The sequence below is a fragment of the Taudactylus pleione genome, unplaced genomic scaffold (genome assembly GCF_031769625.1).
Source record: "Taudactylus pleione unplaced genomic scaffold, aTauple2 ptg000070l, whole genome shotgun sequence".
Classification (NCBI taxonomy): domain Eukaryota; kingdom Metazoa; phylum Chordata; class Amphibia; order Anura; family Myobatrachidae; genus Taudactylus; species Taudactylus pleione.
Genome location: NW_028284472.1, coordinates 19,422,866 through 19,448,486, shown reverse-complemented (window position 1 = coordinate 19,448,486; position 25,621 = coordinate 19,422,866). Strand labels below are relative to the sequence as shown.

The window sequence follows — 25,621 nt, the reverse complement described above, 5'->3', positions numbered from 1 at the left end:
TTTGTACCTGGTGGAATGGGTCATGTTGGAGGGTCTGCGACGTCCAAACTGTGGTCCAGTCAGTGGGCCGGATTGCTGCAGGTGGCGGGCAATAGCTTAGAGCACAGGTTCTCAAACTCGGTCCTCAGGATCCCAAACAGTGCACGTTTTCCAGGTCTCCTCACAGAATCACAGGTGAAATAATTAGCTGCACCTGTGGATCTTTTAAAATGTGTCAGTGAGTAATGACGACACCTGTGCACCTGCTAGGATACCTGCAAAACATGACCTGTGTGGGGTCCTGAGGACTGAGTTTGAGAACCTCTGGCTTAGAGCAGGGGTTCCCAACCATCGTCCTCAAGGCACACTAACAGTCCAGGTTTTAAGGATAACCATACTTGAGCACATGTAACTTAATTAGTACCTCAGTTATTTTGATTTATCCATGTGTGCTCAACCATGGATATCACTAAAAACAGGACTGTTGGTGTGTCTTGAGGACCGAGGTTGGGAATCACTGGCTTAGACACTATATACACAGACATAGGATACTATGCCAACCCAATATGCCCTTCATCTGGAACAGGGGAAGTAGGGTCATGACATTGGTTAAACCATAAATGTATTTTTTAAAAGACTTTCAGAAACAACCTCTGCTAATCCCCAACTACAGTATGATAGCTATTAATGTAATCAGCCATTCTATCATAGCAGGACTAATAGGCTGTATCCAGCTTTCCGGCTTCAGTTAATTTATCCTGAATGCTTTGTTATCTATCACTGGTGTCAGGGGAGCCATTTTCCCACACTAAACATGGCTGCTCCGGCCAGGGCGACATCCTCTCGCGAGAAGCTGGCAGGGTATGTGGTGGCGTCAGCAGCGGCTTCTGGCAATAGGTGCTGCTGCTGCCTGCGGGACAGTAGGGAAGGGGGGTCGCTCGGTGCAGACAGGTGTGCGTGCGCTGTGTCACTGTGTCTGTCATGGCGATGGTGAGTACACAGGCCAGCCTGATCACAGCTCCTCTCATCCACAGGTCACGTCTTCAGCCGCCATTTGCTGTATATAATGTGCAATGTACCCTCATTGTTTTGTATGGTGCGGCTGGTTATTAGGTATCTCTGTATCTCCACTGTTGTTTTGATGATTCAACATGACTGTTACCTCTCTACCTGTATGTTTGAATTCCAGGCATGATTCACGTGTTTTGCAAATAGGTCATTGTGCACTATAATATAATATGTGTGTGTATATAGATATATCTATACATTGCCTTCTCATCAATTACCTAGTTCAACATAGGTGTCTCCAATCATAAATTAGGTGGGACGTCCAGGAGCAGAGCATTTTGTACCTGGAGGAAGGGATCATGTTGGAATATATATATAATATATATAGCGTCCCCGCAAGGCTGCCAGGAGGAGGGCAAAAAGCGCCCTGCCCTCACAGCCTGCGGGTGCCGTTTTCACCCGCGGGACGCAGAGTCCTGTGGGTGGAGAAACATGCGGTGACGTCACTGCCGGAGAATATACGCCGGGCGGTTGCGCCTGGCATCTATTCTCCCTTTCTACAGCGCTTGGGGGCTGCCTGGCATGTCCGTAAGCGTCGTGCACGCCCCCAAGTATGATGAAAAGGGGATGTGTCTTATAGACACTCCCCCTTTTCATGACCATGCCCCCTTTTTGGGTGCGTGCGCGCAGCATAAGGTTGCCCTCTCTAGCTCCGGCGCCCTGCCTGCCGCCGGAGCTAGAGTTAACACTATATATATATATATATATATATATATATATATATATATATATATATATATATATATATATATATATATATATATATATATATTAGGGATGTGCAGGCTCGGATAGGTTCGAGTTTGCACGTGGAGTTCGGATTTTTCCCTCCAAAAAAACGGAACTCAGAAAGAGGCAAAACGTCATCTTGCATGGACGAACATCATCATTCCTTTGTCCAGGAATGATGATGTTCGTCCATGCAAGATGACGTTTTGCCTCTTTCTGAGTTCCGTTTTTTTGGAGGGAAAAATCCGAACTCCACGTGCAAACTCGAACCTATCCGAGCCTGCACATCCCTAATATATATATATATATATATATATATATATATATATATATATATATATATATATATAACTCCACAGGATCTGAACATTTTCTTGCTGTAGTGTCATACCGTGCACATCAAAGTAGCGCAGAAGCATGATTTTACACGCTAAGGGAATCACACACTGGACTGTTGTGAGGATTCCGGATCCTAATGACAAATCCACAATTCTTCACAATCTATATCGGGAGATCGGGTATCCTCTCCAACATTCGAACGTTGTTCTTACGAGATTTCCGGGTACCCACCTGGCACACACGCGATGCATTTTCAGTTCCTTTGTCACAATATGCTGAACCTGTACGAATGAGACGCCCAGTGAAGCTAAACGTTTGAGTAAAGTTATCTTCTGTCATTGTGTAGCATCTCTGCAGATTTGGCAATGTTTACATCTGTAACCGCGGTGGATGGTCTCCCAGAATGCACTTGCGTGTTACACTCTTTGAAGTGCTTCCACCACCAAAATACTGCAGCACGGCTAATTGTTTCTCCACCGTATGTTCGCTGTAACATTTCATGAGTCTCATTTCTGCTTTTTCTAAGTTGAACACAAAATTCAATCACACATCTCCGACGTAATCTTACAGACACGTCTTCCTCATCCGCCATGACGAAACGTACGAAGATCTTCAACTCGCTGTGACCAAACAAAGAAGACACTGTCAGTCCAACTCAACAGGCGTGCTAAAATCAGATGAAGTCCAATTATATCACGTCATATAAGTCCAAATACTCAGTCCGTGTGTGTGTGTGAGAGCTGCATTTGCAATCTGAAGAGAGAATGACGTCTAGAAACTGTTGCTCTGTGGCCTTTAATGACTTGTGATTAATTTAGATATAATGAGGACAGTAAATGATGTTGCAGTCCATATAATTAGGCCTACAATATTTGAATTTTTATAAATTCTCTTAATTACCTTTTGACAATCTCTACATGTGAGAATATATAATATCTATATTATATATTCTTTCCTGTAGATAATTTACATTTAATTCAAATATTGAGTGTTGGGCTAACTTTAGTTGTTCCCTCATATAATTGGATTTAAAAGTATGCCCTAATTTTTTTCCAACGTAGTGCCTGCTCCTGTTTAAAAATAATTTTTAACTATGAACCTATTATACTCCCACTTTTAAATTTCGACAAACATATTAACATTGGTATAGACTATTTCCAGAACTTTTTTTTTTTTTACTTTTTTTGTCAACGCACTTTTTGAGATAATCATGAGCAAAAATTTCAGTTTGAATTTGGAAAAAGTTTCTCCTCACAAAGCCTATTGTGTTGTATTTCGCTATTTGCTATGGCGATTTGAAAATATGCTGGTTGTGCATTTTTTTACAGATTTTTTATAATGTTTCATAGCCATATTTTGGAAACGTCATGAGATATGTAAATAATATATTGTATTTTTCTTAGACTACATATATACTCTCCATATGACAAATTTTATGAAAATCTGAGCTGGTGAGGTAAAATCAGTGTGTTGATATGACCCGGCCTTGTCTTTTTGGGGAGAGCTGAAGACAACCTGTGTGATATTATGGTAAAGGACTCTACCCTTGACGCATCTGAAGACTCTAATGGCATAGGGCAGTGGTTCCCAAACTTTTTTGAATCATGGCGCCCTAGAGTATCAGGATTGTTTTCAAGGCACCCCTAAGCCAAAAGTTTAATGAGAAATTCAGTTAAAAAAACAATTAAGTAAATTATGCTGACCCGTCATCCTTCGTTTCATGTATATGGTGGTGGACAGGTTTGAGCTTCTGTTTGTCCACATATTTACATTACATTGAACATAAATAATTAGATTTGGTTCTTGACCACCAAACTGAGGCCATGGCACACAGTTTGGGAACCACTGGCATAGGGAGTTGGTAATTTAAAGAACCTTCCTTTTTGAGGATGCCATGAAGACTGTGCTCAAACAGTACCGTGCACTATCAAAATCGCCCCATAGTTTTTCTTTTAAAAAAGCGGATAGAGATTAAGGGGTCAATCCTATTAGCCGCAATGTTCTTACCGGTGTGAGTCATTGCGGTAATGACCGTAATTTACAGCAGTCCAAATTAGCTGAATTTTCCTCGCAGTCCCATTGGGCTCCTAGCAAAATAAACCGAATTCTGGCTCTGAGCGGGCTGCGAGGTGCTGGTCCGTTGCCGGTGTTTTAACGCCGTTGCAACGGCAGTTCGCACGTAATAGGATTGACCCCTAGGTTTTGGCTCATCGTAAGAGAAAGGGTTCCACTAAAGTCATACAGCAGAGATCCATGCCTCATTTGAGACTTTAGTGCTCATGGAATTGGGGAGTTAAGAGACTCTAAATGAAGTGAAGCCTGCATCTGGTAAGCTCGGCACACACCTATACAATTGTCAGGCTGTTCTTTCGATATCGAGAGAACGGCCGTTGGATTGTATAGGTGTGTACGCTGTCCCGATGCAGGAGCGTTAGCCGATAAAATGCTTTTAACGCTCCTGCAACGGTTGGGATTGGGAGGTCGCATCTAATGTTCTGTTAAAATTTTGTTGGCTCGACCTCTCGATCCCATAGAAACCCGTACACTTTGTGCTATGTCTGCGCAGTGTGTACGGTGCTCTGGGGACAGACTGCATGGCTGATCTGGAGAGTTTTACCTGTAATAGAAAAGGTGTGTACCCAGCTTTAGTTGCCCATAACTGCTACCTAAAGTAAAATATTTAGGGTCATATCCAAGTTTTCGCACAATTTGCGTGTTTTGGTGCGATATTTTCTCGTCTTTTGTCTATGCTCCCGTTTTTCGCCCTATCCTATTACGAAAGTATTCACGCTAGGTGGTTTTAGCGCCGCGCCTTGCCTTTTTAAAGGGCAAAATGTGCCCTGTTAAAACAGCCTGGCGCTGCCGTTCTGCCGCCGCGTGAATAGATGAAGTGCACGGCATCTATTTACATCAAGGGAGAGTTTGGGGGAAGCCCAGCACCTCTGTTGGTGCAGGGCACGCCCGCGTTAATGACGCTGCCAGATAAACATGCCCCCAATATTGACGTTGGCTGGGCCGCACCGCCCCCAACAGGGACGTCAGTGCACCCTGCCCATTCCAAATCCTAGCGGGAACACGACAAAAGATATGAAAACTGTTAGTGGAGAATCCAGCGCAAAGTACAGCAAGATTTGGCAAAATCTGTATATGCCACTTAAAAAGGCTCCCTGACATAGGAAATCATTCTAAAAGTGTATTAGTGTCCCTTATCGTATTTGGGGGTTCTTAAATTGAGTTAAATGGCTGTTATATGCATATTTGTATAACATTGGAAAAATTATAAAAAGCAAATTTTATTTTTTTTTGTCCAAAATAAATGCTACACTTCAATTGGGTGCAAGTATATTTTTGGGTCCTGAAAGTGCACTTTAAAAAAAATAAAATAAAATAAAAAAAAACACCTGCTGCAGCTATATTTAAAACACTTGTCCCATCCATACAGCCACCCAAACTACCTACCACAGTATAAACCCACTTTCCAACACTTTTAAATTTTTTTCACACCGAAGATGGCATGTCATTATTATTGGCTAAATTAAACTAATAAAAAAAAATACTTTTTGCCTATTTTGTTATTGAAGGGGGAGGGGATTTTACTGTGAAAAGTTTGCACCTGCGAACTCTTATCGCCAAGATGCAGTTTATCGCCGCTAATTGGATATGGCCCTTAGTGTTAGCAGGTGTCATGGTAATGCCAGTGAATAACACACTCTAGTTATGGTAGAGGGATTTTGCAACTCTAACCAGTCCCCTAACCCAGACCTTAACATGCCTTTATATCCACTGGTAACTAGTACTTGCCAGGCTCTGGCTTACTTTGTGCACATTTTGATGATGCATATTAAATAAATCTGTTTTTTGCTGTATGTACAAAGGGCAATAGCATATTCTTTTTATTTTCTCTATCGTGTAACAGGGTGAAGTGGTACAAAGATGAGAGAAGCTGACAAATCTGACACAATGAAGCCCCAAGACAGGTACTGTCCTTTCCTTCATGTGTTTTTATTTAGTGCCTAAATTTTTGTAATAAGAGAAGTATCACAGAGTGAATCCATCCTTCCCTTTTGTAGTAATGATCCTATTGTCCTAACTAGATGCTGCCATAACTATTAGAAAGCTCTTCCACTTTGGAGATCCAGTGTACAATGGATGCAGTCTTCCCTGCTGTTACTTGTCCTGCAGTATCAGTGTATGCTCCCAGTGTACAATGGATGCAGCCTTCCCTGCTGTTACTTGTCCTGCAGTATCAGTGTATGCTCCCAGTGTACAATGGATGCAGTCTTCCCTGCTGTTACTTGTCCTGCAGTATCAGTGTATGCTCCCAGTGTGAAATGCGTGCCGGCTTCCCTGTTACTTGTCCTGCAGTATTAGTGTATGCTCCCAGTGTACAATGGATGCAGCCTTCCCTGCTGTTACTTGTCCTGCAGTATCAGTGTATGCTCCCAGTGTACAATGGATGCAGTCTTCCCTGCTGTTACTTGTCCTGCAGTATCAGTGTATGCTCCCAGTGTACAATGGATGCAGCCTTCCCTGCTGTTACTTGTCCTGCAGTATAAGTGTATGCTCCCAGTGTACAATGGATGCAGTCTTCCCTGCTGTTACTTGTCCTGCAGTATCGATGTATGCTCCCAGTGTGCAATGGATGCAGCCTTCCCTGCTGTTACTTGTCCTGCAGTATCAGCGTATGCTCCCAGTATGCAATGGATGCAGCCTTCCCTGCTGTTACTTGTCCTGCAGTATCAGTGTATGCTCCCAGTGTACAATGGATGCAGCCTTCCCTGCTGTTACTTGTCCTGCAGTATCAGTGTATGCTCCCAGCATACAATGGCTGCAGCCTTCCCTGCTGTTACTTGTCCTGCAGTATCAGTGTATGCTCCCAGTGTACATTGGCTGCAGCCTTCCCTGCTGTTACTTGTCCTGCAGTATCAGTGTATGCTCCCAGTGTACAATGGCTGCAGCCTTCCCTGCTGTTACTTGTCCTGCAGTATCAGTGTATGCTCCCAGTGTACAATGGCTGCAGCCTTCCCTGCTGTTACTTGTCCTGCAGTATCAGTGTATGCTCCCAGTGTACAATGGCTGCAGCCTTCCCTGCTGTTACTTGTCCTGCAGTATCGGTGTATGCTCCCAGTATACAATGAATGCAGCTTTCCCTACTGTTACTTGTCCTGCAGTATCAGTGTATGTACCTAGCTTGGTTAAACCTTTGTAATTTGTAATGCGAACTTGTATTTTTATTATAGAGCTTCCAGGGCAGGGAGAAGGGGCATTGAGCGGAAGAGGTGCGACTCCTTTGTGAACAGCCTGTTTGAAGAAGCAAATGACGCTGGCGTTAACGCTTCACCGGAAGAAGATAGTTGTGTAAGTATATTTACCTCTAGGGTAGAGTAATAATTATACAACGTATTAGGTGCAGTGAATTGTTGGTCTCCAGCTCTTATTGCTTCTGTCGATACCTTTGCACATTTTTTGTGACATAATTGCACATTAGTACGATGCTGTGGCTGCCATTAATGAAGTTCCTAATTTTATAGTTAAAAATATTAACGTGGTAACTGTTAAAGATGAAGACTGCGCCACTTCTTCTGGGTGGGAGGGGGGGAATTATTGTTCCCCACGTCTTCCAGATGCTCACGCCCCAAACCTTCTCCATTCTCTAATGGTCCACGGTGCTGCTTGATCCTGTTTACAATTTGTCTGTGTTGTGATCCCGGGTGGTTTGTGTCCCCTTGTAGGCAGATGTTGTTATCAAGATGTGGAAAAATGGGTTTACAATCAACGATGGACAACTCAGGGACTATACAGATGCTGCAAACCGCCAGTTCATGGACTCTATGAGGAGGGGGTAAGTGCAGACATAATCAAATGTATGATCACTATTAGCCATTGTTGTTTTTTTTGTACTTTTTTTTTTTTTTACGTTCTATTCAGGACTTTCTTTAAATTGTCAGGATACAAGTTTACACATATTACATATCATTATCTCTGTAACCAATCACAAACCTTCCCCTGGTGGTGGTGGAGTTCCTGTTTTTCCCTGTATTTAGCAATAGTCAGTTTGTGTGTCTGTCTGTCTCCTTTTTTGGTTGCTATTTGGCTTATGGATCAAAAAGAAGAATTTTATTGTTATTTTTAACAAAGTGGTTAGTGTGGACTTAGTAGTTTTTTTTATTTAATGAAACTACTATGAAAAATTGGAAGAGTCTAAAGGTGTATACACAGTGGGCGATTAAAGTGGACGACATAACGATATCGTTTACTTTATCGTCCATTTTTTTTTACATGAACGATAACGACTAATGATGCGCGTTCCCGCAGGTCGTTTGTCTTTAGCGTTCATCTGGCAAACATGCAGGTCAACCTGACTATATCGTCAGGTTGCTGCATGTTGGGGAATGGGGGGGGAGAGAGAGCCCGGCGCTGAACGATATCGTTACTGATATCGTTCAGCGGGTGTGCTCAATGTCATGAACGACATTGAGCACACCCTGCCAGGGACACACTAGACGATATCGCTCAGGGAGCATATCGTCTAGATTATGCTCCTTAAGGCACATTATATTTTCGACACCAGGGGTCCCAGTATTACTTGGCTACATTATCTCTGGGAAATTGTCCCCAAATTCTATCGTGGTGGCGAATAATACATTCTTACTATTATTGATCATGGCCATAAATATGGTTGCAAGATGTTATTGGCCTGTGTATGCATTTATACTCTGAACATCCCCATATGAATCCAGCACTGATAGGCTTAAGCGAGTTTTGGCAAGTGATCAGGGCACTTCCCCTGAACATGAAGCTGCTTGATGTCGTCCGTTTTGGCCACCAGGGGTAACGCCAAATTGTAAACAAACCCTTGTGTAGGCCTTATTGGTTTGTCGCTTTTACTTTTGCTATATAGATTTAGTAGCCATATTTGCACTAATATTGTCTGTGTCATAGGTAGCGACACAATGATCAGTGACTCCACTCATTTGGGCAGAGTTGATTACAGGACACAACACTATGTAATCGTGAAACAAAAATGTATATAGATTCCAGAATACATTAATGTTGCAACGGATTGCTTGCTATTTCCTGTGCCAGGGAGCTTCCCCCGGAGCTGGAGAAGACGTGCGAGAAAGAAGAGGTGGCTGTGAATGTCGAAGACCGGAAGAGTGAGGAGTACTCGATAAGGAAGAAACATGTGGATCCATTTTCCGGGCAGGGTCACCGACTGGGAAGGTGAGATTCCTACAAAGCTTTACTAACAAAAAAAAAAAAAAAAAGAGATCAAATTAATCTAATAACTCTAACACGAGGCGCTCTCCTATTAAACGGTGCAACCGTAATAATCTATGTGTGTGTATATATATATATATATATATATATATATATATATAACGCTGCTCCTCAATGGATACTTCTGTAGTAACCAAAATATAAAGAAAGTAAGTTAAAAACAAGTGAAATGATAAATCACTCCACTTAGGGTGCGTATTACCACTGGTGACCCAGGACACAGATGTGAAACAAATATTTTATTCACACTTAAAAGGAAAGACATTAAACCTTCAGTTAAGATTGTGTGCACATAAATATAATTGGAATTGAAAGACGGCTAGTATCTTTTGTCACAAATATGTCAAGTTATACTAGGGAACAAGCCCTTTTATCTAAAGTAGGATTTTAATGAAAAATGACTGACATCCTTGCGAGCAGAGGGCCTGATTCAGAGCTGAACGCTCTGACCAGAGGGCTCGCTCTGAATCAGGGCCCTCCTACCTGTTTTAGGAGCGTCCTCATGGACGCTCGCATAGCTGTGGGTTACCACCCACAGCTTATGCGAGCGTCCATGATGATGGTCGCGATGGTCTTGACCATCGGGCTTGCGACGGAGACCCTGCGGTATGGTCTCGCTGCCGCAAGCCCTGGAGTGATTTTGGCTCTATCAGAGCCAAAATCACTCCCACTGACATCACTAGTGATGTCAATGGGGCCGGCTTCAGACGGTAGTTCCCAAGGGAACGCCTCCGTCTGGCAGCCACGCCCCCGGCACGCCCACCAAAGGGGGCGTGCTATCAATCAACATCTACAGCACGCCCCCTTTGGTGCGAGACCCGGAGCGACAGCTTGGCTGTCGCAGTCCGGGTCTCGCTCATGCGCACGACGGAGCTCCCTCCGTCGTGCGCATGCGCAGTGGGGAACATTGACCCGCTTGCGAGCGTACTGCCGCTCGCGAGCAGACCCGCTTGCGAGCGTACTGCCGCTCGCGAGCAGACCCGCTTGCGAGCGTACTGCCGCTCGCGAGCAGACCCGCTTGCGAGCGTACTGCCGCTCGCGAGCAGACCCGCTTGCGAGCGTACTGCCGCTCGCGAGCGGGTCTGAATGACCCCCAGAGTGTGGAGCAAATCAATTAATTACTATAGATCTGTGGCAGTATTTGTTACATATATTGACCCTTGTTTATTCATACCGAAACAGGAGGAGGATCACAAATTGTGAATTTTATATTATATGTTGTATGTATTTATGTGCACACAATCTTAATTGAAGGTTTATTGTCCTTCCTTTTTAGTATGAATAAAATATTTGTTTTAAATCTGTATACTGAGTCACCAGTCGTAACGCACACCCTAAGTGGAGAGATTTATCATTCCACTTGTTTTTTACTATGTTGCTACAAAGCTGTCCAACTATGCTGTCAATTACCCATTAAGTGTCAACGTATGCTGGGCTGGAGCACTGTGCTATATATATTCAGTACATTGTCAGACGCACACACTGGCCTAAGATCCCTGAGAAGTTGGTAGATTTCTAAACAGGGTTGCATAAAATTGGATTAAAAAGTAAATATATAAAAAAAAAATAAAAAAATCAGTTTTTGATCATTTTTTTTTTTTTTTTTTTAAACGGATTTATTTGATTTTAAATCATTTTTTTTGGATTTAAATAGGATTTTATATTACTTTTTTTTTTTTTTTTAAATTCTTAAACGTTTATTTAAAAAAATGTTATAATAAAACTTATTTAAATCAAATAAAAAAAAAATAATCAAAAACTGATTTGATTTAAATAAGTTTTTTTTTTTTTTTTTTATTAAAACATTTTTTTAAATGTTAAATTGGTTGCCCTATTTGGGTCCTATGTGATCTGCACGCTTAGTGATCCGGCTCATCTATCTGCTTTGGCAGCGCTTTGGCACACAGATGCTGTTTTGCAATAGGGCTGGATGCTGGTGACCATGCCAGCAAACACACAATTATTTTCTTCTTGCAATTAGTTTGTACAACTATCATTTTGTGTGAATGAATATTTAATCCAGAAGATCATTCAGAAATACAATTGTCCACGTTTCTTCATTTAGATCGCCCATAATCCATTTCACCTATGTGTTTTTGGAAAGGAAAGCGATCTGCCCAGTCAAAAGAACACAATTTGGTTGGCAGATCTGGCGGAGACCGCACATCTCGGTGTTCATTTAATGTGGTTATTTTTATCCAATGAAATCCTCTTGGAACATGTGGAGACATTGCAGGGGTCTCTGGAAAGAAATGTCTAATGGGTACTTTCATGTCCTTTCATTGCCTCAGCGCCACGCCAAAACTAGTTACCAAAGCACTGACCGACACGTGTAATGAGGATGAGCTGGTTCTTCCTACTGTGGAGCTGGATGAGACAGAGCCCTTTACAAACATTAAGATCTGGTTGGCTGACGGCAAGAGGATCGTTCAGAAATTCAACACTTCACATAGGTAATCTGTATGTGACTAACTCCTGACACATTGGGCCTGATTCAGAGCCGCTCGTAAGCGGCCGCTCGTTCGCTCCGAGCGATGTTTGCCAAACTGCGCATGCGCACGGATCGTAATACGCATGCGCGAACCAGTCAGTGCGGTCGAAATTCATGTGCTCGCAAAATAGCGAATGCCTGATAATTTGAGTGACAGGAGGAGGCGTATGTGGGTGGTAACGGGGGAAAGTGCTTGAAAACGGGGAGTGGAGATCCGAACGCAGGCGTGCTTAAAGGTCAAAACGGGCGTTTTATGGGTGTGCATAATTAAAACAGCAGCTTCATTGACCACGTCACTGGGTTATTTTATAGCCAGAACTGCTCGCAAAATTGTGGTAGCAAAAACCAGCCACAAGAATAGCGAGCAGTTCATACCCTGGTCGATGTACTCGATTAATCTAATAGCTGACATGACGTAGGATGCGAACGGCCAGGGGGCGTATTTTTTCAAAAAACGACCGCAAGTTTTGTTCGCTCGTTCAGACTTAGAGGCGTGAACAGACCGCAAAGAGCGAACGGTTCATTTGAATAGCCACCCCTATTTTCTGGACGAGCGAGCGCTAATCGCGTCCGGCTCTGAATCAGGCCCATTGTCTGCTGTGCTTGCCTACAGTGAGAGGCGCCATATATGACATTTTATTGCAAACATTCTTTCCATAAACCCATGTGTTTGGTAACTGGTGTATTGTAGGGTATGCTCCCCTGTAACTCCTAAAATGTGTCAATTTATTGTGGCTCTATTTAGCCAATATTAACAAATGATGACTGAAACCAAGGACTTGACTGGGACGGTGAATACTATAACATTAGTGCTGTGTGTATATGTATCTGTGTGTGTCTATAAGTAATATATTTTTTAGTCCAATAGTGAGTCGGCACTCACAATAAACGAATCACAACTGGTGGGGTGCTTCAACTTCAGAGTCTTCCCAGACCGGAATGACACAGTATATACTCCAATATACAAATAGTGCACTCACCAGAGCTTCTTGAAAAGACAAATTTATTCGAAGTGCACATCATGTCGGTACTCCAAATGATCGCCGTTTGTCTGCTCCAAGACATTTCTCAAGATCAATCATCAGACACAGATTCATGTAATTTCTTTGTCCGATGACTGATCTTGAAAAAGGTCTCTGAGCAGACCGAAACGTCAGTCATTTGGAGTACTGACATGATGTGAAGTTCGAATAAATTTGCCTTTGTCAGAAGCCCTGGTGAGTGTACTGGTGGTGGTGTTTTTTTTTTTTTTGTGTGTGTGCTTTTAAAAGCAACCAGAAAAAAATTTAATTTGGCTTTATAGCATGTTAAAATTTCCATGGAAGAGATCATCCCTTTCTTTTGTGTCTATTGTAACTGTCTCAGTACATCACACCACCTGTAGGTTGCGCTGTTTACATGTTAATGCTGTAACTTGCTTTCCTCTTTTGTCCGAACTGGGGGATACTGCGAAGACTGAGTTTAGAGGGGAGACTTGAGGAATAGACACCTCATGCAGGTATTCAGTATTTTAGTTCCTGCAGGAGAGGCACAACGATTATGGAAATAAGGCGTTTATTTACTTTCTAGTCTATTTTATTTTGTATAAAATCAGGCTGTGGAGGAGTGGCTGTTAGGGCAACCGGCATCTGTCTTCTCCACCATGTTCTGCTCCTGGCCCCAGAAGAGGTTCACCAGACTACTGCGGGTGTGCTGGGACCCTAATTCTTCATCATATGCCCCTCCTAATTGCGGGATTACAAGTGCTCTAGCGCTGGATGACAGAGCGGCATTACTCGCAGCCTTCCACTGCCTCCCGTTTCGCTTCATCTTTTTTTTTTTTTTTTTTTGGTGCTGTTTCGATGGCTGTCGCCATCCTGCCCACACTACCACAGACACGGAGGTTCTTATTACAGAACTCCTTCTCCGTTCTTTCCCAGGCTCTGGTGATGTCAGATTCCTCACATCACTCGACATCTGGTCCCTCCCATTCCAGTTTCAGGCTCTGCCCTTCAGCCTTTATACCACACCCAGAGTCTTCACCAAGGTCATGGCCCCAATGGTCACCCTGTTGCGTCGCTAGGGAATTACCGTCATCCTTTACTTGGACTACTTGTTGATAAAAGCTTCAACTGGGCCACTACTCGGCTGTCATCTGCAAGTGGTGAATGACTTTGGAGAAACATGTTTGGATTCTCAACTTGTCCAAAACCAACCTGGTCCCGGCTCAGAAGATGGTGTTCCTGAGCATTCTGTTTGACACGTCCTGTTTAAGCGTTTTTCTTCTGAAAGATTTTGGTACTGCAGCCTTTGGTGCGCTCTCTTTTGCTCCCGCGCCTGGTGTGTATCATGCGGTGTATGCAGTTGCTGGGGAAGATGGTAACCACATCCGAAGCTGTTCCCTTTGTTCGCTTCCTTTCCTGGGCTCTTCAACATAATTTCCTGCAGTGTTGGAAGAAATCTGATCTCTCTGTCTGGATCAGCGGCAGTTCCCCTTGTCACTCCCAGGATTCCACTCCATGGTTTGGTGGCTCCACTCCCCCAACCTGTCCAGAGGTAGTCAGTTCTCCATATGGGATTTTCAGGGCACCTGGTCCAAGGAGGAGGGCCGCCCTTTCCATCAATGTGCTGGAACTAAGGGCGGTCTGGAATGTCCTGTCGCAAGCTCAGCGACTCCTATGGGGCAGGCCTTTTTGTGTCCAGTCAGACAATCATGCGGAGGGTGGAGAAGTATGCTCCAGCCATCTCTGCCATCTTTAGTCCAAACAGAATATTAAAAGATCCTATAAGATGTTGCAGTTTTTACCTGACTTATCCACAACTTGTATGAGAAGTCTTCTTACCAGTGTGATTTATGCATGAAGTGAGGTAGTCCCATAACAAATTGGATGAGCTGGATTATAAGTGAATCTGCTTGTGAAATGATGGAACCAAAATACGCTCCGATAAAATTTTCAGTGCGACCGCTGTGGATTAATTATCACCTTTAATCCAGCTCATCTAATTTGTTTGTCATGGGACTACCTCAATTCAAGATTTTACAGGATATTTTTATTTTCTGTTTGGACTGTATTTTGGGGCAGGACACTCATTCAATGAGCAGAATCGTATCGCCACGTACCTCGTGGATTTGCGTTGGTTTACTTGTAAAGAAGTTTTTCTTCTGGCCATTGCCTCTGCTCGACAGGTCTTGGAGTTGGCAGCGTTATCGGCCAGTTCTTTCCTGATTTTCCATGCTAACCGCTCGGTACTTCATACATGGCCGTCCTTTCAACCTAAGGTGGTTTATCGCTTTCACCTGAGTCAGGAACTTGTTTTACAATCTTTTAAATCCTTCTGATCCTCCGCTTCTTAGAGTATTGTCCTGGCGTTGTGGATTTATGTTGACAAGACGGCAGCAGATGGGAAGTCAGACGGTCTCTTTAGTCCTCTGACGCTCACTGGTGCAGCTGGCCTGCATCCATGCAATCCATGGCTCGCTGGAATACTTCTACTGTTAAACGGGCTCACGTTGTCTTGGGTGAGACTGTACCTGTTGGGTGCATTCTACTCAGGCCATGAGTGCTGCTTAGGCGATGCGATAGGATAGCTTGGTTGAGCAGCTGTGGAGAGTGGTTTCTTTATCCTCTGCACACTTTTTTTGCTAGTTGTTAGTTTCCACACCTTTGCTCGGCCTGTGTGTGACGCCCCCTATTGTGGCTTGCGTTGGGAAGTCACAGAATCTCCGTAGTGTCCCACAGCTCGAATTAAAGTTTTTTTTTTTTTTTTCTTCTTGTAAAATCAAATCTTCCATCTGGGGGACACTGCGTTCCCTCCCTTGTTGCTTTAATTGTGCCTCTGGCACCTGTGTGTTTGTGGTTTGGGTGTACTTATTGCACGTTGTGTTCTTCGGCTTTGTTTGATAATGAAATGAATAGGTGGTGGGGTGGGGGTCATCTTCCATAGTTAACTATTTAGTGCCTTCTCCTCAGTCTCCCCTCTAAACCCTGAGTCTTCGCAGTGTCCCCAAGATGGACTCTGAGTATTTGATTTTACAGCGAGTACAAAAAAATCCCTTTTGTTTTCATTGGGGGGGATATCTCTATAATAACCATTTTAATGTGTAGTGTTATGATGTTATAAAACAAGTGTCTGCACAGCTAACCAAACAAAGCTCCTGTATGCTGTACTCGCTGTTTATTTACTAACGTCTGCTTTTAATTTGCATCACTGTGCTCTGTTTTGTGTTTGCCTAATTCCTGACCGCTCTCAGCTTATTTATTGGAAAGCTCTAGGCCCAGGTAACTGGTGTCTTTGCGGGGTTAAGCGTACAGAAGACTCGTTGAAGCTATACCATGATTTTATGCATTGTTACTTTTCCTTTAAAGCAATATAAAGGGGAAGATTTATCAAATCTTGGTGGGAGATGTTGTCCATAGCAACCAACCAGCTTCTGACTGTCATTTTACATGCCGACTTCTTCACTTCATCTCTCTAAGGGCTATAGTTACAAAGGGGCGGCTTCCAGCTGAAAATTTAAAGCAGCATAACATTAAGTGTAAAGCACACCAGTGTTCATGGCACTTTAACTGTTCAGCTGAAACCCACCTAGTAACAGCGGATTATAAAAGCAGCCGCTTTGTAAAGCTAGCCCCAAGATTTGATAAATCTCCACCAAAGTTTCAGCACTGCTTTTAAGTCTACACATTATGCAGTGTTCACAAACGTAACATTTAGCAGTTCAGCCATCATAAAGGCTGAATTTAAGTTGATAGTTTCTCAATAATGGTATTTAAGATAATAACTATGACCCCCCTCACCCTCGTGTCAAGGTGCCTTCAAGAATTATTTAAACTACCTGGTCCTGTGATCCGAGCCAATGTAGGGAGAGCTGGCAGCTTGATGATGTCACTGTTTCAGGCGCACACTGAATTGCTTCTGCGACACCCAAGTTCTTATTTCCTTATAGTTAGTGTGTATGTATATATATGTATATATTATATATATGTGTATGTATATATGTGTGTGTGTGTGTGTGTGTGTGTATATGTATATATATATATATATATATATATATATATATATATATATATATATATATATATATATATATATATATATATATATATATATAAATTTATTAGTGTGTTCATAGACCACCTGTGATTGATCATCTCCTTGCCTAGGAATAGTACAACCTCCCATGCGGGCTGCACTGTTATCCTGAAAAGTGTCACAAGTGTTTCACAAGTTGGGGGAGACCATGACTAAAGTCCTGAGGGGTTTATGTATGATGCAGTGGACAATGTGAAGAAGTTGCCCTAGAAACCAATCAGCTCCTGCCTATTAATCTATAGACTGTACTTGATCAATGTGACGTCACAGCTGGTTGGTTGCTATTGGCAACTTCTCAACTGGTCCACTTCTCCTCGCTTTTCACTGCATGATACATAAACCCCTAAATATGTTCCCCCTTCTGTACATAGTTCTAGTTTGCAAAGTGGTTTATATAGTATTGTTCTTGATGAGTTGTTCTGAAAAGTGGCGTCTTTGTAGTGGTCTGTCACGCTTGGGCATGGCTTGCCAAACGCCATATGTGCCCCACTGAGGCTGGCTATTTTGTTAGCCAATTAGGTCTGGATTTCACCCCATGTGAGGTTCCACTGACCTCCAAAAGATCACAGAGAAGATATGGACAGATTTTAGTAGTTTAAGGCCCAACTTGCAGCCATCTGGCATTTGCTATGTGGGTGCTGTCATTGGCTAACCATGCTTACAGGGCAGCACAGGTTTGTATGGCCCCTAGACACATGCAATCACGCCAACCACCCCTGAACCATGATGGATGTGTGGGCAGCTCTAGTTGGCGACACTAGTTGTCTCCCTTACCTCTCCCTTATTTTGTGCTATTTTAACACCACGTGAACTATTTGCAGAGCCCTAAAATGTCTTCTCTAATCTCATGTGACACAAAATAACAACAGATTTTATTTGGTTTATTTTGTGTTTAATAAATAATGACAAACATGAGCAAGCCATAGATGAGAGACTGAACACACCGCATGTTCAGTATCTTATAGAATCCCCATTATCTGCAGTATATCAGTCTCCTACATTATAATTGAGTATTCTTATGTCCGCTGATTGATGCCTTTAGTTATGCATATAAGCTATACGTGAGGTGAGTGTGCTCTCACTGGTTTCCCATCTTTGTCTACCGGATATGTAATATATACCAGCGTGTGTGTGTTATATCATTTATGCCGATCTTAAATGAAAGGTGAGTTGGGTATGATTACAAAAGTTGGTGGTCCTCTATGATATTAGTGTTTTAACTGTTCTATTCTGGATGATAAGTGAGTACCTTCCTGTGTTTCTATTGCATGCAAATTACTATCGTGCGTAAAAAAAAATATATATATATTTTTTTGCTTTCACATTAAGGATCACCGATGTCCGAAATTTCCTGGAAAGTATCCCTTGTAAGTCTGGGAAGATGCCCTTCAAGCTGGCGACCTCCTTCCCACTGTGCGACTTGCTGAACGAGACCCTCACCATCCAGGAAGCTCGGCTGCAGAATGTTGTACTGGTCCAGAGACTGCAGAAAACCACAGAACCTTTCAGGAACTCTTAGTCCAAATCCCCTCGACGACCGGTCTATAGGCCACCGAGATCCCAAAATGTAGCGTTTATTTTGTTTGGGCAATTTTTCTTTTTTTTCTTTTTTTTTCTTTCCCTTTTTTAAATGTGAGAAGCACTGTGAGCGGACTGTACACCTCCACTGGTTTATCAGCTTTGGGTGACAAGTTCTGTTCATGAACATAAGTGAGGAGATGGGAAAGGAGAACATAAATACATTGCCACAGAAAATGCCTCATTGTAATCCGCTTGCTCCTTCTCAGGTTTTTCCCAAAGAACTTCAGGTCCCTTTACACAACTGACAAAGTGCTGTGCATTCTGCAAGTGATGGCTTTAAAGCGCAGCGCGTAATCCTGTCTTGCAATGGTTAATTCGGATAGTCAGAACAACTTCAGAATGTGTTCTGGAGAACATGCAAGAATGACATTAATCATTTTGTGTTTAGCGGTGTGGGGATTGCAGCTTTGGTCTTCTCCATTAAGGAGAACCTGGACCTGTCGCCTCCTTACAGCATATGCAGCCGTTTTGTGGGTGGAACCAGTATTCGTCAGAATGTACTAAGAAAGGAGACCGAGATAAATTGTGTTCTGAGACGTGGCAGCTGTGTATGTTGGCGACAGGTTGATGCTCTTTAAGGTAACAATCTTAGGCTATATTACTGAATTTTGAAAATAAAACCTGAGTTCATTTAGCACGACAGGCATTACCCTCTGGACTTCTGCTTGTTACATAAAGACTAGCAGCATGAGACGGCGGTTCCCATCTTTTCTTCAGGGCATTTTATAATGAAAAGAAAGGGCGTTTACACTCCGTTACCGTATGTGTCTGCTAATCAACATTATACGTAGAGCATACTGTACCCCCGGCTGCTTTCCCCCAGCTCATGGCCACCTGGGGCCTGCTAGACCCCTACAGCTAACGAGTACTCTCAGGCCTGCCCCCTGCTGTCAGCTTATGACGAAGGACTGTTAATCTGCATACTGACTTCATAAGGTTGCAGTGTGTGTGTGTGTTAGCCAATTAACATTTTTAAGCTTCATTTTTTTTTTTTATATATATATATATTAAAAATTTTAAGCTACTGGTGTGTAACTGATGGCTGCTTATTTAAGTGTTTGTGCCTTTGTATGTAATAGGGGTACGATTCATCGATGAGCATAAACTGCTCATATACGGGTCACATGGCCTTACTGGAATCAGGCTGTCCTGCCGTAAAGTCTGAGAGTCAAGTGATGCGCAAACAGTTACTTTACAATGCATTATGAATCTTGTCAGTCCGCATTTAAAGACAGGAGGGCTTATTCACTAACGCTCCAAAGCAGTGTAATATTTCCGCTAAACCACGTCAACCCATTGCTCTCATTGCCCAAGTTGGACTAAAAAGACAAAAGGTGGCTTCTGAGGTTCAGTGCAAATATTGCACCTTGTTTCAATACAGATAAATAAGCCCAAAGTTAGAATTTTTTTCCGAAAAGCCCCCATACATCTGCAATGTATTGACCAATTCCCTGATCGCCAGGGTCAGGGCATCGGTAAAATCAAAAATATATTGAATTTCCTTGATTTTGCTAATCACGATCAAAATATGATTGTGATTAGCAAATCTGGGATTTTTATCATGAAGAATTTCAACTATTTCCCAACGGATTGGTGAACATCAATGGCTGCCGATTGGCATTTCTGACCAGCAGTGCTGGTCGGATTAGGAATCGTTAAAACGGCCACCTGATGTATGGGGGCCCTTCAGTTGTCCAAACTTAAATGGTTTAATGAAAATGGCAATTGAATCTAGATAGACCATATTAGTATTTGATTTACATTCATAAAACGCGCGCATATGTCAATGGTGTGTAGGTTGGGACAGCTGAAGATGTATTTATTAACGTTCTACAAATGGCACAATTGTTATAAAACTAGAGAGAAATTGTACAGCACTTCTACCAGGCTCGTAAGGGAGCCTTTTCAGCCTCCCTGTAATATATAGATAAGAGTTGTGGTTTTCCACCAGAAATTCGTGTAGGTAGAATCCGGCCTTTGGCCTGTAACAGCGTTCCTGACACAGGTAGACTCTAGATAGTCGCAGTTCAGGTGTGTCAAGGTGGCCTCATACCCGTTGTGTGATATGCTGATTATCTCTTTCTAGACAGGGGATAGAGCTCATATTAATTCATGGGGAAACTTTTGTCCACAAGGAATGCTGGTAGGGCGTTCGCTAAATGAATATACAATTTGGAACATTTGCTTTGCAATTAATACCCCTTCTAGTGTTTTAACCAGGGGCACTATAGAGAGATGCTCTGCCCTGAACGCTGCGTGTCACTGGTTTAAAATAAAAATGTTTTGTTAAACCCTACCATAGTGGCACTGCTGCAGTCCATTCATTTCCAGATACATATTTTGTTTTCTCTACATCCACTACCCCTCCAGTGCTTCATATCTGCCCTGTGCCTTATTGGTTTCATGTCTGTGCCTTACAGCCCTTAGTCTTAATGTCTCTATGTATTCCCCGGTTCTCCACGGGGTTCCTATTAGGTTCGTCCATTGATGATTCAAAATCATCGATTGTTTATGGTTGATGGTAAAAGTATTCAACATCGATGACTGAGAACCAGATGGTTCCCCGCCATTGATGGTAGCTATATGCTCGATGGTTGTTGGATGTCCTGCATTTTTACAGGCTGAGCTGTCATTCACAGCTCAGCCCCGTCCCCGGCTCTCAGTAAGAAGCAGAACCAGCTGCAAAAACAACAATGGTAACAATTGATGGATACCATACTGATGGCCATCCCTAGTTCTTGTCTGCACTTGTGCCCCCTGTCCTTCCCAGGGTTTGTCTCCCGATTTGTAGCCGCCCTTCCAGGGTTTATGTCTCCTGATTGTAGCCTCCCTCCTGTCCTCCCCAGGCTTCAGGTCTCCTGATTGTAGCCTCCCTAATGTCTTCCCCTGGGTTTAGGTCTCCTGATTGTAGCCTCCCTCCTGTCTTCCCCTGGGTTTAGGTCTCCTGCTTGTAGCCTCCCTCCTGTCTTCCCCTGGGTTTAGGTCTCCTGCTTGTAGCCTCCCTTTTGTCCTCCTCTCCTGACCTGTGAATCTAAGGGCTACAACTAGTATTGGAGAGAGGTGACTTTCTTGTTTATTTTTGGGTGAGATGAACCATGTCAGCACCCTCTAGAAAAAGAGCATATGAAACCCTCTTACTGTAGCTGCACCACAGGAGCTTATCAAGTGTTCACAACAGGTTTTTGTTTTTCATATCCTCTTTCTTCATGGGATCACTGTGATGTCTGTGCTCCTGTAAGCCCAGAATATGGATTTCAGCTATTGTTGATACTGATTATATTTGTGATCTGGACACTGTGTAACAAAAGATGCAAATGCTGTAGCAGGAGGAAGAGTCACATGGGAGAAGGGTCCTGTCAACCACCACAAAAAGGGGAACAAAATGCATACGAAGTGGTTCTCACCTGTCCCTAAAATGTACCTGCTTTGACCCTTTTCCTTGGAATTCTGGGTAGAGAGATGCAAATCATGGCTCCTTACTTGCCACTTGGCCAGCTGATTGCTCTACAGAGTGGTTTAAGATCACTAGTATGAGTTGATTGTGTCCATGCTGGCCTGTCTGAGCTGATTCAGTTCTTCTTGAGCTTGGTGGGGTCACATCGTATATATGAACCATGCCTGACCATGTGAATACCTTCTGTTACAAGTAGGCTCTTCCTGTGTTGCTCATGGTGAAAGGTTAAATCTCTCTCGCCTTGCTATAACCCTATTAGGTGCACCATAAAGTTAAGGCTAGACGTCCTGACGTCAGAGTAGGGAGGAAAGCATTAATCGCTAGTGGTTAGAACTGCAGTTCTTGTTACAATTGTTAACTGCAGCCCTCTCCCAAGTTGTCAGAGGCTTTGCGCTTTATGGGGGGGGGGTGTTTGGTTTTGAGTAAACTCTGAAAAAGGGGCCTACACAAGCCTTCTGGTGGAAGTGACCCTGGCCCTGTATCCCTTGTCTCCCCTATAAGGACATTAGGCTCCAGTGTTGAGGACTCTCTTTCCACTTCAGGGTCCTTTTGACTCTGGAATGATGAAGATCCAGGCTGATTTCCAGTTAAGAGTCCATAATACCAAGCCCCCAGCTCTGTCACTGCACAATGTGATGGGATTAGTTACCTTGGGCTAAAAAAATTCTTTTGAAATTGCCATTAGATTAAGAAAGACCATTTTCAGTGATACCTGTTACATCTGAGTGCAAGCTAATGTATATTCCTATATTACACCTCTGTGCATACTATATGTACATTACTGGGTAGATATTGCTCGTCCATCCATCTAACCATATTGGTTTTCCAGTGTGATTGCATAGTGCTAATAGTTTAGGAAATACACCCAACAGCTGTAACATTAAAACCACAGACCTGCAAAATGAATAACATTGATTGTCTGATTACAATGGCACCTGGCAAGGGATGGGATATATTAGGCAGCAAGTGAACAGTCGGTTCTTGATGTTGATGTGTTGGAAGCAGGAGAAATGGGCAGCAGTAAGCCTCTGAGCAGCTTTGACAAGGGACAAAATGTGATGGATAGACAACTGGGTCAGAGCATCTCCAAAACGGACGGTATGTGGTCCCAGGATGCAGAGGTTAGTACCTACCAAAAGTGGTCAATGGAAGGACATATGGGGAACCAGCAACAGGGTGTAGGGTGCCCAAGGCTCATTGATGTGTGCAGGGAGGGAAGGCTAGTTATCTGGTCCTATCCCACAGAAGAACTACTGTAGCACAAACTGATGAAAAAGTTGATACAGGCTATGATAGAAAGGTACAAAAACAGACAAATCTCAGGTGCACAACTCAAAATTATTAATAATATATAAATGCAATAACAAACTAGCCCAGCTAAGCCACCCCAGGGCACCTCCATAGTAAGAAAAGTGCAGTGTAAAAGAGATTAGTTAGGAGAAGCTACTGCTGCATACAAAGAACGAAAATAAAAAGTGAGGTACATATATAATAAACAAACAGTGAAGGGTTAAAATGTGTTATAAAAGAAAAATGTGTTATAATGCGGTGCCCTGAAACAGATCAACAAAGGCAATCCAGGGGGACCCACACCCCAAAAATGAACCAAAGTTGCACTACTGATCAATTGGCTCAGATGTATGTGATTGTCCTTGCTGAGTACAACTGTCAGAGTTTGCATTAACCCCCATGCACCATCAGCTGTCTAGGCAATGTATGTGATATTATTTGACATCCTGCAAACCACAACTCCTAATCTATAGTTGCATTAATGCAAAATTAGCTGTGTATTTAAAGTATGTGTTTAATGCTGTACATGTTTGTAATTAGTATTGTTTAAATGTCTGTGAATCTTTTTTGACTTGCTAGCCATAGTCATGACCTGTGTTTGGATGGGGATCACTGAAGCATAGTTTATAGTGCCATACTGCCTGTTTACTTAAACTTTGCATTATATGTCCACTGATCAATCTGCATTTCAACCAGCTGACCAATTGGCTCAGATGTAAGCTAGTGTCTTAATCAGGCATACTATTTCGTAACATTCAGTCTTAGGGCAGCTTGATGTGGTTATGCATTAAGTGGTTAAAATCAAGTGTGCTTTCTGAACAGTTAAATAACAGTTGAACAACATTGAATAATATTGAAGACCAGGTAATTACAAACCCATTACTTAGAAAATGTAATTTTTTTCCCCAAATACAAAAAAAAGACAATGTATCAAAAACTTCTTTTTATAATCTCACTCCATGGAATACTCTCTATGGCTACTACATGCTTTACTACTCTTCCTGCAGCTCACTTTTCTGTACATATTGCTGCCTCTTTAATCTACTCTCCACTTATGAACACACATGAGCTCTTAAATTATCTACACACACTGAAAATAACATTTACAACCTGTCGCCATAGAAAACTTTCGGACAAATCCAACAGTTATATTTATATCTCTCTCCTGCTGCTTCTATTAGCTGGTGACATATCACCAAATCCAGGCTCAACCTACATGCCACACCCACAACGAACTATAAATCCAGCTAACCTCATAAACATTGCGTGCCTCCCTTCACCATCCAAGTCACTAAAATGTGCCTTATGGAATGCACGCTCTGTCTGCAATAAGCTAACATCCATCCACGACCTCTTTATTTCAACCAACCTCAACCTTCTGGCAATAACAGAAACATGGCTTACACAATCAGACACTGTCTCCCCTGCTGCACTTTCAATGGTAACCTACACTTCTCACACACCTCCAGGCCTGGTGATAGTAAAGGAGGTGGGGTAGGAATATTACTGTCCCAATCTTTCACATACACAGTTCTCCCACAGGTACCTTCACTTACATTTACATCATTTGAAGTGCATTCTATTAGGACTTTCACCCCTTTCTCTCTGCGAGTTGCTGTTATCTACCGCCCACCTGGGCCACCCCAACAATTTCTGGAACACTTTTCTGCCTGGCTCCCTCACTTCCTATCCTCAGACATCTCCACCATCATTATGGGTGATTTCAATATCCCCATTGACAGTACACAATCTCCTCATGCCTCCAAACTACTCTCTTTAACATCCTCTCTTGGCCTCTCCCAATGGACTGCTCTACTCATCAGGAGGGCCACTGTCTTGATCTTGTATTCACCAGACTATGCTCAGTTTCTGATTTCACTAATGCTCCTTTCCCTCTCTCAGATCATAACCTTATCACCTGCACACTCTCCTCCATTACATCAACATCATTGAAATCAACCAAACCTAAACCCAAAACCCGTAGAAATATTAATGCCATTAACCTTCAACAACTATCTACCTCTCTAAAACAACAGCTTTCGCCAATTTCTACATTCACTTCTCCTGAGACTGCTGCATCACACCTAAACCAGATTCTAGAAAAAGCCCTCGATGAAGTAGCTCCAGCTACCCATCACACACCACGTAGAGTTAGACGTCAACCGTGGCATTCTAGCTTAACAAGGCATCTACAAAAACTCTCGCGTAAAGTTGAACGTCAGTGTCGAAAGTCTAATACTCCAAGTGACTTCCTCACATATAAGACTATCTACAACTCTTATCGTACTGCTCTGGACACTGCCAAACAAACATATTTCCAATCTCTAATCTCTGCT

At 42.8% G+C, this 25,621-nt stretch overlaps 2 protein-coding genes across 2 annotated transcripts in view; both read left to right on the top strand.

The window, feature by feature from the left end:
- Positions 1-862: 862 nt before the first annotated feature.
- Positions 863-20,095, top strand: UBXN2A (UBX domain protein 2A). Its single transcript, XM_088467293.1, has 7 exons — positions 863-969; positions 6,032-6,092; positions 7,356-7,473; positions 7,848-7,957; positions 9,202-9,339; positions 11,688-11,849; positions 18,290-20,095. Exons 2-7 carry the CDS (start codon positions 6,049-6,051, stop codon positions 18,477-18,479), a joined length of 762 nt encoding a protein of 253 aa, XP_088323419.1. The 5' UTR covers positions 863-969; positions 6,032-6,048; the 3' UTR covers positions 18,480-20,095.
- Positions 20,096-23,071: 2,976 nt separating this feature from the next.
- Positions 23,072-25,621, top strand: part of MFSD2B (MFSD2 lysolipid transporter B, sphingolipid) — a 113,326-nt gene continuing 110,776 nt past the window's right edge. The window contains exon 1 of the mRNA XM_088467382.1: positions 23,072-23,116. Within this exon, the coding sequence (XP_088323508.1) occupies positions 23,096-23,116 (21 nt within the window). The 5' untranslated portion in view covers positions 23,072-23,095. The remainder of the gene's footprint in view (positions 23,117-25,621) is intronic.

Bases quoted from the DNA above. Each gene is read 5' to 3' on its own strand.
- UBXN2A (XM_088467293.1), top strand. From the start codon at position 6,049: ATGAGAGAAGCTGACAAATCTGACACAATGAAGCCCCAAGACAG. The intron at 6,093-7,355 runs GTACTGTCCTTT...TTTTTATTATAG, and splicing joins ACAATGAAGCCCCAAGACAG to AGCTTCCAGGGCAGGGAGAA. The intron at 9,340-11,687 runs GTGAGATTCCTA...TCATTGCCTCAG, and splicing joins CAGGGTCACCGACTGGGAAG to CGCCACGCCAAAACTAGTTA.